Source organism: Myxine glutinosa, chromosome 8, assembly GCF_964187855.1.
Source record: "Myxine glutinosa chromosome 8, kmMyxGlut1.1, whole genome shotgun sequence".
NCBI classification, from domain to species: Eukaryota; Metazoa; Chordata; class Myxini; order Myxiniformes; family Myxinidae; genus Myxine; species Myxine glutinosa.
Window position 1 is genome coordinate 168641733 of NC_136268.1, and position 13594 is coordinate 168655326.

General features: G+C 42.2%; 2 protein-coding genes across 10 annotated transcripts in view; one reads left to right on the forward strand and one right to left on the reverse strand.

The window, feature by feature from the left end:
* LOC137433072 (protein FAM13A) overlaps nucleotides 1–9973 on the forward strand; it is a 355270-nt gene extending 345297 nt beyond the window's left edge. For 5 of the 8 annotated variants that reach the window (XM_068125518.2, XM_078783918.1, XM_078783920.1 and 2 more), the window contains exon 13: nucleotides 8796–9973. In XM_068125518.2, the coding sequence (XP_067981619.2) occupies nucleotides 8796–8907 (112 nt within the window). In that variant the 3' untranslated portion in view covers nucleotides 8908–9973. The remainder of the gene's footprint in view (nucleotides 1–8795) is intronic. The other 3 variants (XM_078783916.1, XM_078783917.1, XM_078783919.1) reach the window with 1 other exon arrangement.
* A 626-nt stretch (nucleotides 9974–10599) lies between these two features.
* Nucleotides 10600–13594, reverse strand: part of LOC137433073 (phytanoyl-CoA hydroxylase-interacting protein-like) — a 163455-nt gene continuing 160460 nt past the window's right edge. For both annotated transcript variants that reach the window (XM_078783921.1, XM_068125523.2), the window contains exon 6: nucleotides 10600–11385. In XM_078783921.1, the coding sequence (XP_078640047.1) occupies nucleotides 11233–11385 (153 nt within the window). In that variant the 3' untranslated portion in view covers nucleotides 10600–11232. The remainder of the gene's footprint in view (nucleotides 11386–13594) is intronic.

The window sequence follows — 13594 nt, forward strand, 5'->3', positions numbered from 1 at the left end:
TGAAATAGTGGTAGTTTATGTGTTCTCTGACCAAATTGATTACTAATTTAATTTTTTTATGATTATTATTTATTTATTTTCATTATTAATCATTTATTTATTTTCTTTCTCATTTGGCCAATATCTCAGGCACCTTTTGAGCTGGGAAGCTAATATTTGGACATGAGTGACCAAGTGATGTGGCTACTGTACACCGCTCCTTTCCTATGCCATCTCCAGGCATTGCAAATCGTCATTGCTGGGCACCGAAGGGGGCTCGGCAGTGACGCACGCTGAAAGAGAGTACTCAGTTTTCACTCTGGTTGTTGTACACCGCTCCTTTCCTATGCCATCTCCAGGCATTGCAAATCGTCATTGCTGGGCACCGAAGGGGGCTCGGCAGTGACGCACGCTGAAAGAGAGTACTCAGTTTTCACTCTGGTTGTTTGTTGTACACCGCTCCTTTCCTATGCCATCTCCAGGCATTGCAAATCGTCATTGCTGGGCACCGAAGGGGGCTCGGCAGTGACGCACGCTGAAAGAGAGTACTCAGTTTTCACTCTGGTTGTTTGTTGTACACCGCTCCTTTCCTATGCCATCTCCAGGCATTGCAAATCGTCATTGCCGGGCACCAAAGGGGGCTCGGCAGTGACGCACGCTGAAAGAGAGTACTCAGTTTTCACTCTGGTTTCTTGCTTTCTTGGTTGTCCGGGCGATATCTCAGCCATCCTTTGAGCTAGGAAGCTGAAATTTCGGCACAGTAGTGAGCAAGTCCTTTTTCAAATACGGTATTTTTTGTTTTTTTAATAATCAATTAATTGAGGAGTTATTTAATTATTAGCGTTTAATTAAGTACTTATTTAATTAATTAAATTTCATTTCTCTTCTGACCATTATTAACTCAGGCACCTTTTGAGTTAGGAAGCTGATATTTGGACATGCCAATGACCAGGTGATTTGGCTGCAAAGGATATTTTTGATTTATTAATTAATCAATTAATCGATTAATTATTTAATTATTCGATTAATGACCAAAAAAATTTTTTTTTTTAAGTTACAGATTCTGATGAAATAGTGGTAGTTTATGTGTTCTCTGACCAAATTGATTACTAATTTAATTTTTTTATGATTATTATTTATTTATTTTCATTATTAATCATTTATTTATTTTCTTTCTCATTTGGCCAATATCTCAGGCACCTTTTGAGCTGGGAAGCTAATATTTGGACATGAGTAACCAAGTGATGTGGCTATCAAGGATATTTTTGATTTATTGATTAATCATTTCATCTATTAATTATTTATTGATTAATCGATTAATTATTTATTGAGTAATCAATTAATTTTTTATTTTTTTATAAATGACTTATTTAATTGAATTTCTAAAAGATACATCTTCGGATGAAGCACCAGTGGTTTAGTTATGCGATTAGCCAATTGATTATGAAAATATTTTGTGATAATCTTTTATTGATTTTAATTATACAATTAATCAATCAATTAGTGTACACCTCTCCCTCCCAATGCAGCCTCAATGAGCTGAACTGCGGTATTGCCGGGCGCCATAGGCGCCCCGGCAATGCCGCGCTGCAGCATATTTAATTATTTGGCATGGGGTGGTGTACTTTGAATGTATCTGTACTTGTTTGTTTTCTTGTTTGTTTGTTTTCTTGTTTCCTTGGTTGTCCGGACGATATCTCAGCCATCCTTTGAGCTAGGAAGCTGAAATTTCGGCACAGTAGTGAGCAAGTCCTTTGTCAAATACGGTATTTTTTGTTTTTTGAATAATCAATTAATTGAGGAGTTATTTAATTATTAGCGTTTAATTAAGTACTTATTTAATTAATTAAATTTCATTTATCTTCTGACCATTATTAACTCAGGCACCTTTTGAGTTAGGAAGCTGATATTTGGACATGCCAATGACCAGGTGATTTGGCTGCAAAGGATATTTTTGATTTATTAATTAATCAATTAATCGATTAATTATTTAATTATTCGATTAATGACAAAAAAATTTTTTTTTTTTAAGTTACAGATTCTGATGAAATAGTGGTAGTTTATGTGTTCTCTGACCAAATTGATTAATAATTTAATTTTTTTATGATTATTATTTATTTATTTTCATTATTAATCATTTATTTATTTTCTTTCTCATTTGGCCAATATCTCAGGCACCTTTTGAGCTGGGAAGCTAATATTTGGACATGAGTGACCAAGTGATGTGGCTATCAAGGATATTTTTGATTTATTGATTAATTATTTCATCTATTAAGTATTTATTGATTAATCGATTAATTATTTATTGAGTAATCAATTAATTATTTAATTTTTTATAAATGACTTATTTAATTAAATTTCTAAAAGATACATCTTCGGATGAAGCACTACTGGTTTAGTTATGCGATTAGCCAATTGATTATGAAAATATTTTGTGATAATCTTTTATTGATTTTAATTATACAATTAATCAATCAATTAGTGTACACCTCTCCCTCCCAATGCAGCCTCAATGAGCTGCACTGCGGTATTGCCGGGCGCCGGAGGCGCCCCGGCAATGCCGCGCTGCAGCATATTTAATTATTTGGCATGGGGCGGTGTACTTTGAATGTATGTGTACTTGTCTTCTTTTTGATTCATATATAAACATCTTTTAAAAGTAAATAATGACCTCGGCCAAATTTTAAACGACGTGGGTTTAATCTCTACATGAGAGAATTCCACATAGCTATTTGGGCAGTGTATAAGCTAACAGATCGCTGTCTCCATCGATCTTGCCAAGGCCGTAACACCTATCGGCTCAAAATCCTTTTAACTGTTGACTTGGTAGTTTTTACAATGAAGGAAACACATATCGGGAGTACAAACTACATAGTGATTGACTGATTGTGAATGTGACAGCTCTGAGGCGTCTTTTGCTTCGCATCGAATTATTCATTACATTCATTCATTCATTTAATGAGCATCACGCTCATTCTTACGCTCATTAAACGTTCATTAAACATTAAACGTTCATTAAATGATTACGAAAATAAAAATGAAAAACATTAGGAAATTACGTTCACACCGTCACATCAAACTACCGTGAACACAAACATCGTCACAAACGATACGTTACGTAATTCAAACCGTGAACACATCGAATGTTGGAGAGCCCATTGCCAAAACGATTTGTTTTCTCTGGTACGTGTTTCTGGGCGGGTACCATTTCAGATAAACCGGTAAAATGCCTCCCAAACGGAAATCTTCATTAACGAAAACGTCCAAGGAAGCTGTTGCAAGAAAGAAGGCTCGGCTGATGATTTGCATGTGATATGATTTAATGGTTTATATAAATCGTTTAAAATAAAAAAAGCCTTAAATTTCTGATATTTTGTCTTTTCATTTGGGCCTCCCAATTGAAGCCCCGCCCATAGGGCGGGTACCGTTGCTAGTATGGGCTAAATAAAGATACGTCATAAAAACCCGGGCAGAGGTCTAAGGGAGGTGGTGTATTGGGGGCACATATGCTCTGGGAGGCTGGTAGTTCAACGTTCCCATCCAGTTTTTGATAAATTTGTATCGACCTTCCCTTCCAGCTCCAACTGATAATTTAAATTAAATATATTGTTGCGGATCCCGGGTTTGTCGACATCCTAAGGGGAGTTTATTACCCCGCTCCCCCTCAAACTCCGGGTCCACTGAGGCCGCCGACCGTGACTAAGCTCGTGATCGACGGATTGCTAAGCAATTCCGATCGCCAACCTCCCAGCCACGCGCCGAAGAGTTTGCTGGTCAAATAATCCCAAATACCTTCAAGACACGCGACCGAAGAAACCAGGGATCGAACCCTCGCTTCCCACACCTTATTGCATGCCGAGCGGATTTGTACGGTGTGGAAAGCGGCGTTACCCTACGTGATTTACGGACCTGATTCTAGCCAAATTCGGTCTCGGATGATGCTAGGCCAATGGCGAAAAGACTTACCCAAACAGGTTTGAAAGTAACAACAAAATGTACAGCCTTTTATTTACAAGGCAATAGAAAGAGACGAAGATGCAGCCTTATTAATTCCTTACCTATAATAAACCCCACAGGTGCCTTCACACACTCACACACAGGGAATGACACACCGGTTATTCTCGTACTGATGGTGGTTTGCAGGGACTGACTCGAGGGTGGCCGCTTGGTGTGCGCAGTTTGATCGTCAATCCGGCCGTGCAGCCTGGATGAGGTAAGGTCCGAAGGACGAACTGCCGCCTCGAAGTCAGCACGAACGACGAACTTCAACGCAGGTCAGACGAGCTTCAAATGCAGGTTGGACGACCAGCCTCAAGATGAGTCGCGGGAGGGGCCAACGCTTGCAGGTCAGCCGGATCAGAGCGAGGGATCGGCGAAGAGTGATGGTTCAACACTTGCAGGTCGAAGTCAGAGCAAGAGGGTCGGCGGCGAAGCAAGAGCAAGAGGGTCGTCGGCAAAGCAAGAGCAAGATGGTCGTCGGTGAAGCAAGAGCGTCGCTGGCGAAGCAAAAAGGGCAAGAGGGTGAAAATGCGATGGGCGGGGTTTTTTATCAGACCCGAAAAGATTCCAGAATGTTCCACAGCCTCGCATTGGCTGAGGTTGGTCACGTGCTGGCATTCAATCCCTCCTCCCCTAGGAAGGTTTCAGTCCTCCTTCCCTCTTTCATTCGGGTAGGTTTCACAACCCATTGGTCGCTTGCTGGTGACGTGTCCCCGATCCCTCATTGGTCACGTGGGCTTCGCTTTTGGCCACGCCCTCCTTTACTTCAAAATGTCTTCCCTCCACCACACAGAGGTTTGAAATCCTGCCTAAATCAACGCATATTGGTCTCGATTATTACACAATGGAAAGGTGCTCATCTTTACATTCAATAAGAAATAACTAACTACTGCAGGCTACATGTTGTCGTGCAATTAACTATAGGGGGTTTTACTTTATGGCAAAACCGCAACAATATACTGTATTTGTACTCAGTTCGTTTTTATTTTTTATGTGTTGGGTTCTGACTTCCGATTTACAGTATATATTCAATCAGAGCACAAAATATATGTCGCCGACCTCCCCCGCCATCCCCACCCCAGCTCCATGCATCCCATCCCCCTTCCAGCATTCCCACCACCCCCCCCCCCCCCCACACTACCCCAAAAACAGTCACAACCACTAATGCCCACCCACCATCCCTCACTCCCTGAGAAAGCAGACATGGTCAATGATGCCCATCCCTTTGAAACGATGTGTGGTGAGGCATGCGGAACCACGCGAGTATGACCAATGATGAAGCTCGGAGTGTGGCCTGTGTTACGATCTCTTCGAGGCGGAGTTTAGTTTCTTCGGGAATGTTCGGGTTATGTCGGCCGTGGTTTAGCCCGGTGGTGAATGTGCTGGATTTCTGTCGGTAACATGTCGGTAGTTGTGGTTTAATGGAGCGCTTGTTGTTGTTGTTGTTGTTGTTGTTGTTGTTGTAATTGTAAAGATGTGGGTTTTTGTATGGCTGGCTTGTTATAATTGTAAGAACAGGGGAAATCACAGGAGGCAAGCACATACTGGGAGAACTACCCTTAGACCCTACCTAATTACCATGACTTCACATATGGAAAGTGCCCACCCACCTGCTTCCTTCCAATTCCTTTACAAAGGAATGCAGATTTCCATAATCCTTTCAAGCTACTAAAATTACAATAGCAAAGGATGCTGGGCGAAGTAAAACTCTGTCGGATGGTACCAGAATCATCAGCATCTTACTATAATTCACCAAATGTCCGTCTGTCCGTTTGTCTGTCTGTCTGTCTGTCTGTTCGAAGGTACCGTAAAAACTGCTGAACCGATTGCAAAGATATTTTCGGTGGATAATCCTGGGATCTCCAGGAGTAAAATAGGCTATTTAGTTTTCCCAATTTCAGCTTTGGTCTCCAGCATTCTCAGGTTTAGACTTACACATAACATACGCATTTGCATAACGTTCATTGTTCTCATTGTGACGACTCGCAACGATACCCACCCTATGGGCGGGGCTTCAGTTGGGAGGCCCAAATGAAAAGGCTAAATATTGCAAATTGAAGGCTTTTTTTCTTTTAAACGATTTATATAAACATCCGTTAAATCTCGATCGGTGCAGCCGTTTGTGCGGCACCCGGGAAAATAACGTCATGCGGGAGCAAGTATCAGCAGGATGTGGCAGTGTGGGAGTCCACGTTTGCACCGATCGCTGCACCATGTGCCGCACTAACGGCTGTACCAATCGCTGCACCGTGTGCCGCACAAACGGCTGCATCGATCGGATGTGGCATGTAGGAGGATCTGCACTTCGGCATGAAGGAGGATCAGATCTAACAGATCGCTGTCTCCATCGATCTTGCCAAGGCCGTAACACCTATCGGCTCAAAATCCTTTTAACTGTTGATTTGGTACAGTTACACGTATCGGGAATTTGGTACACGTATCGGGAGTACATACGACATAGCGATTGTGAACACGATTATCCATCACGATCATCACGATCATAGTGCATCGATCACGATTTGAAACACGATGGAATAATATTTACCGATATGAACAGTGATGTGGCTTTTATTGAAATTCTAAAGATACCGTTTAGATTTTAATGATTTGCGTGTGATATGATTCAACGGATGTTTATATGAATCGTTTAAGATAAAAAAAAGCCTTCAATTTCTGATATTTTGCCTTTTCATTTGGGCCTCCCAATTGAAGCCCCGCCCTTTGGGCGGGGTACCGTTGCTCGCCTATATGAATTATGCGTTGCGGATGTTTATATGAATCGTTTAAGATAAAAAAAAGCCTTCAATTTTTGATATTTTGCCATCGCCATATGCCGATTCGCCACGGTCCCACGATCGATGTTTCTATACCTGAACGTGCCCGTTTGTTTGCGACGGGTACGTTGTTCATGGAAGTCCTTCACGAACTTGCTGTCCATGTCTGAAGTGCGACTGACGGTACTACAGGAATGTGGAATTTATTGGTTTCATGCTTTCGCATTCGCCGTATCTGCATTGCCTGTTTGCTTGCGGCCTCCCACCCGTGCGTAGCACGGGTATCTCTCTAGTTGAGAGAAATACGCCGTCTGAAGACGATGATGATTATTACTATGATGATGAACGAGAAGATGATTTTCCACTTTTGACCGATAGTGGTGAAAGGATTATAGTCAGGGCCCTTAGGGATATTTTGGGGCCGTTTGGTTCAAATTCTTCCAAAAGCACCAAATTTGGCCCAGATGTTGCCCATGCCATACACTTTCGATTTTTGACTGGCGCCTAGATGGGCGCTCCCCCCCGGGGGCCCCATATTGGCGAAATACTAAATGGCCGCCACCCGGATTAGAGGAAAATCAGTTAAATAACCAAAAGGGTTGGAATCATGTATGATACCACTTTTCAGGGGTTTTCGAGGTCGATGAATCCAATTATGATGTTATTTTGATGATTCGAGGTCAAGGTCAACCCTCAAGGTCATCTTAAAGGTCATTTTTGAGTCAAACATGTCGGTTTTTGAGTTTTTTGTCAAGATTTACACGAGGTTCACCATTTTATGTTTCTGGGTTGGGTAATCGAACTCTGACCTTATTTTTTACAATTAGAGGAAATATTTACATGTCTATTTCCTAATTTTCAGGCATATGCAGTTCATCAGTCTAATTACAAAGGTACGGATTTTGATGTTTTATGAACTGTATGCCATATCCTTGTGTTTAATTTTTGTGCGATCATGATCCGGGTTCATGTATACATGATTGTATACATGTCATAAATATGACGTCATAGGTCATGTGACCTGGCGGCCATATTGGATTTTATGAAAACCTTAAAAATGGATCCCTGCCTTCATTTTTCGATCGATTCATTTTGAACTTTGACCACTTATAGCACGCAATGTGATTGGATGCATATCCTAATTATGACGTCATAGGTCAGGTGACATGGCGGGATGGACCGGTATGGTCCCCGGATCATACCGCCCTTGGCGCCCGTCAAAAATAGAAAGAGTATGGCATGGGCAACATCTGCGCCAAATTTGATGCTCTTGGAAGAATTTGAACCAAAATATCCCTAAGGGCCCTGACTATTACTGCCATGGTATAGACTATAGAGTAATGAAAAGTGATCCCTGCCTCGACAATCAATTGAACAAACCAGGTAGCCTCGCAAATGTGACTTTTTAGAGGAGATACTTACCTTTAGTTTTGTATGTCGTGGATGCGACCGACATTTTTTTTTCCACGTCATCCCGATATAGAGAGTAGTAGCGCACACTATGATTTGAACCTTTAGCTCAATATGCAATATTTTCACATCATAAAATAAAAAGGCATGAAATTGGTGATTCAATAGCGACACAACATAGGGATATACCAGAAGCTGCTTGTGGGTGCCATGGGAACAGGGCCAGTGAAGGGGTGTATTAGAGAAGGATGTGATGCTTGTTCAATCAAATGTGAGCGGAAGATGGGGGTAAAGATGAGGTGGCATCTGCTCAGCGCTGATGATGGACAATAAGCAAAATAGGTGTACGTGGATGACTCCCCCCTTGGGTGAGCTGGTGCAAAATGAGAACGCGAAGTCCATTTTCAGCACTGCAGATCTGCCCGCAGTGGGCAGCAATGAGACGAAGCTGAGAGAGCCTAATTGGTATTCCCTTTTCCAGATGCCACTCAAAAACTCCCATCTGCTTGTGGTGGGTGTCATAGCAACGACTGTAGTACCGGAGTGTATAATCGATAATACGTAATTCGTTTTCACAGATATATCATGACAAATTGTTTGACTTACCGATACTCCCATTTCTGTGTTGCACAGGAGTGTTCCAAAAGAGGAGCGCTTGCAGATGGAGGAATACCATGAATACAAGCAAGTGAAGGCCAAACTGAGGCTTCTGGAGGTTCTGATCAACAAGAATGGCGTGGTATAGGACATGTGCGGAGGGACTGGGGGACAGGTGACACACACACCCACAATGTGCTGCTGATAATATGATGGAGTTTCATTTCCATGCAACACCCAACGGGCGACGATGTCCTTCTGGAGAATCCGTTGGAATCCATTTTTATAACGAAGAGCTTGTGCTGTTTTTAATCACATCGGAGTCTTTACACTGCACAACGCGTCGGGACAACGGAGCACGTGTGTGGCTTATCGTATATCTCACAAAAAGTTTCGAATAATCATTTGTGATTAAATTTCTTCCACTGAAATAATTATTTTCAATTTGTATAGAACTTTCTGATCGGTGTGAAGTACATCTTTGGAGATTGACCCACTGCAGCTTAAAATGGTGAGATTGAGATGGAAATAGGCATTGGTTGTCCACTCGTGACAATATTTATTGTGGTTTCACCTTACATCCAACAGGACAACATCCCAGCTGATGGTAAAAGAATCACAAACCGCACGAAAAAACCCCTAAAATCAAGACAATCACACGTGCGCACAGAAAGCAGAGGACGAAAGTAAATGTTTACACATATTTCAATGGCATCGTTTATGTCTAAATGCCGGACAAACGTCACGCTGCTGCACAGTCATCGCTGTCTTTTGGCACAGAAGATTATAGGTGTACGCTCTTTCAAAGAGAATGAGTGTTTGGTCGATCGGTCACAGGTAGAGGACAACACAAGCAGTTGGAGTGTCAGCGTTGCATTTATTTATTTATTTTCTCTCTCATTTTGAGTCACACGTTTTGCTGAAATTTGAACACGGATGTATGATGAGTTTGTTATGACGACACAAAAGTTAATAGATAAATTCACTTGGTAGCATCCACCGCACACAGATCACATGCTTGAACCGTATCTGCACTTAGGCCTTGCCTATTCGATATGTTGTGCCAACGATTAGTGTATAGTACGTTTCCATTCCTGTGGAATTGTTTGTGTCTGGGGCTGGGGGCTTTTAAATGAATGAATAAGTAAATATTTTACGTAAATTCTATGATTTGTACCTTTAGTTCAAATGAAATAAAATATTATTCTTGCAAACTTCAGGCATGTTTATTACACAGTCGTCTTATAGACAACTACACTTTACTGCATATTATGCTGTATTGAGGACACGAGACGTTGCAGAATTGCTATATATATATATATATGTATATATATAATTATATAAATAATTATATATATATACTGTATATACCTACAATCCTACATGCTTAGCTTCACCCACCTGTAAGTGTGGTTTCTACTCAACATTCACTAAACCGTAACGAGTGGCTGAAGGTCTGTCTAAATGGTGGTGTCCATCTGGACCACTACAGTGCCTGCCAGAGCTACATTAAACTACACCGTGGAAAGTAACTGCTGCCCGTTCATGCTTGAGTTGCCTATGCCCATCTTTATAGCAGGACATGCAGTGATTTCCCTCTTAGTAGATTCTGCTTGAAGATCCATGCGTATCGATTCCACAAAATGTTACTCATGATATATTTTGCACAGATATGAACAATAACGCACTCACTCATTTGAGGAAGCCTTGCTCACTCAAAACCGCATCTGAGGTTACATGTAACCTCTTGGTATTATGACTCCTAAGAAATCCTGGCTTACCCAAAGTCATGACTCCCTAGCTCACCCCCACCCCCCCCACTCCCCTACCCCTCCTCCCATTGCTCCACTTCACCCAAAAAAAGGATTGCGCTTTAAACGAAATGTTTCATCACTCCTTTCATGCATCTCTGAGTGCAAACAGTGAGCTAATGGCTCCTTCTCAGCTTTGGTTCCCATGTCTAAAGAAGGCAAATGTACGATTCTCTATTCATCAACAACGTACCTGTTTGTCCACACCAGTAGAGTCAGCAACTAAGGAAGTGCACTCTGTCTTGAAGTGAAAACTTGGGAAACTTCAACTGATCGAGGCCACTGAGCCGATAACATGTTAAGTAAAGAATAACTATTTGAAAATTGGTTTATTTTATATTTCTATGAGTCAATACTAGCAGATAGAATTTCAAATAGACAAAACTCCTTCAATCCTGTGACATTAAATACTCATTATTGTTTTTCTGTTCTACCCAAAAATGTAAATAAATGATTAATTTCTAATCAATTTAACCACCACCACTTCTCAAATGAGTAATATCGGCCAAATAAAGTGTAATGGTAGTTGATTCCCCACAACTGACCAAAGTGATCGCAGAGGGTTGGCCATTGGCAATGTGGAGCTAGCGTAGCGCAAGGGCTGGAATTGGATGCCAATTTCGCGGCCATGGCTGCAGAGGCCTGGGACCGTTCCTGGCCGCTTACCGGCCCACACTAATGTTGCAAGTCTTGCAACTGGGATCTTTCTTGGCATTGGCGGTGGACAAGCTCATGAGCTGATGCCCAGAGATCTGATCCAGGTGGCCAAGGCTCAAGCCCACGGGTTCTGAGTAGATGACTTCAAGATTGACATCCTGCGGAGCAACACAGCAATAAAACAAACATCAGTTTTCTATGACCTTCATGTCATGATGATTTATTCTCCAGATCATTTTTAGTATGAAAACAATTGTTTTCAGGGTAATCAACATCTTCTGACCAATGTCATATCATCATCATCAATTACATGATGACATATCATAACTCGACAAAGGCCATCTCTACATGGATTCAAACACCTTTATTGTGTTGATTATTCTTTGTATGCTTGATAACTAATCCAGAATTAAATAGGGGGGAAGATTTCTAATTATGATATACCAGCAAAGGTACCCGTTCTCAGTGATGGTAAAAGTTTAAGTTAATGTATCAATTTAAATTATTTCATGGACTCTAAAAAGGTTAATTGTTGCACTAAACAAATTCAGCCTTTTCAATTTGAAGCAAATTGGTCATCCTGTTTGACATAATTGGACACCAATTGGTCACTTTGGCCTCAATGTGCAGCCTCACAACGGTATCTGAGGCCGCAGCCACATAGCCCTGGTAACTTCCCGCACAAAGTTGTATTGTACCCCGAGTGTGGCGGTTGTGACTTCAAATATGTGGCCGTGCATAAGGAATAGGTCCAGAGACAAAGAGACACACACACACACACACACACACACACACACACACACACACACACACACACACACACACACGTGCATGTATGTGTGCGTGTGTATATATTTTATGTGTATTTTATATATTACATGTATGTATATATTTTGTATAGACACCCCTATTGATTCTTCTTTTTTGCAATTGTTTTTATGTTTTGCTATGCATTATGTTTTGCACTCTGTCAAAGCGTCTTTGGGCTTCCTGAAAAGCGCTATATAAAATAAATGCATTATTATTATTATTATTATATATATATATATATATATAAATAGATATATATTGTTACGAATTTGGGTAGTGATATATGTAGAGCAGAGTAGATCTGAGTAGGTAACATGCTTCGACTGTTGCGATAGGGAATCTACCTGTAATAAGTTCTGTGTGTTTAGGCATTTTGTCGGTCAAGGTGTATAACTGTGGATCTACCAGGAGATTCGGGTGATAGGTAGTGTAGGGGTTAATGAGTAGAGCCCTTGTATGTCTCACCTGGTAGTCAAACTTTTGTCCCTTATGGCACTGCAGACCACATAGACACTAGTTAGGACCTTTAGTACAACATTAATGACGCCCTTCCCCCCTGGCATGACTTAGGAAGAAATCGGGCTAGAACACCGCCACACGGCCGCCACCATTTTCACCTCCGCGAGGCCTATCCACCTCGCATAGCACGTGCTACAACACAAGGAGCAGGAGCGGGAGTGAGAGTAACGCAGTGGGCGTGCCCCTGGACGAGCCGGCGAGTCGGTGGAGGCTCCGATTGGCAGGAGGACAGTGCGCCAATGCTGACGTCATCGGCCGGAGATATTAGCGGGGGCCAGACGCCAGTTCAGATCTGAGTCAAGAGTTCGTGTGCACGAGAGTCAGGAGTTCGTTTTGGGCAGCAGAGAGAGAGAGTCGTTCAGTTGGAGTCCCGGTGCGAGTGAGTTGAGACTCGGCGTGTGGAGTTGCGCAGAGTGTAGTGAGTTCGTGCGCAGTTCGAGAGTTGATGAACGAGCGCCGAACACCAGTTGGTTCGCAGTCGAGTTGAGAGAGGCCTGGCTTGCTGGTTGAGTTAGTTTGTGAGTTGGATTCTGAGTGAGTTATGCATGAGTGAGCAGTTGCGCACCAGTTGGATTCCTGGCAGTCGTCCCGGTGGTCCGAGTGGCTTGTCGACCGTGTGCGAGGGTCGACCTCGTAGTGCTTGGTGCTCGGCACTCGGGGCTTTGGAACCTGGAGCGAGGCGTGCCGCGGGATGAAAGGAGCCGCATGTTGGACAGCAGCCAAAGCCAACGACGAGACAGATAAGCCCGAGCTCCGCATATACATTTTACACAACAGACGTGTTTCTTTCGTATTTGATCCCTCGTTTTGTATTTGATATCTGGTGTGCGGGATCCCGAAGTAGGAAATTTTATTACCGACGCGTGCTTTTCCTGTCCTTGCTTTCATTGAATAAACCCTTATATTACTTTTTGTACAAATACCTGAATGCAGTTTCCTGGTTAATTCAATAGATAAGGCTGCGGGGCTCTTGCCGTTTCCCTCCATTCCGCGTGCTTAGGGGCTTTAGGTTTTGGAATCCGCCATTGAGTTTCCGCC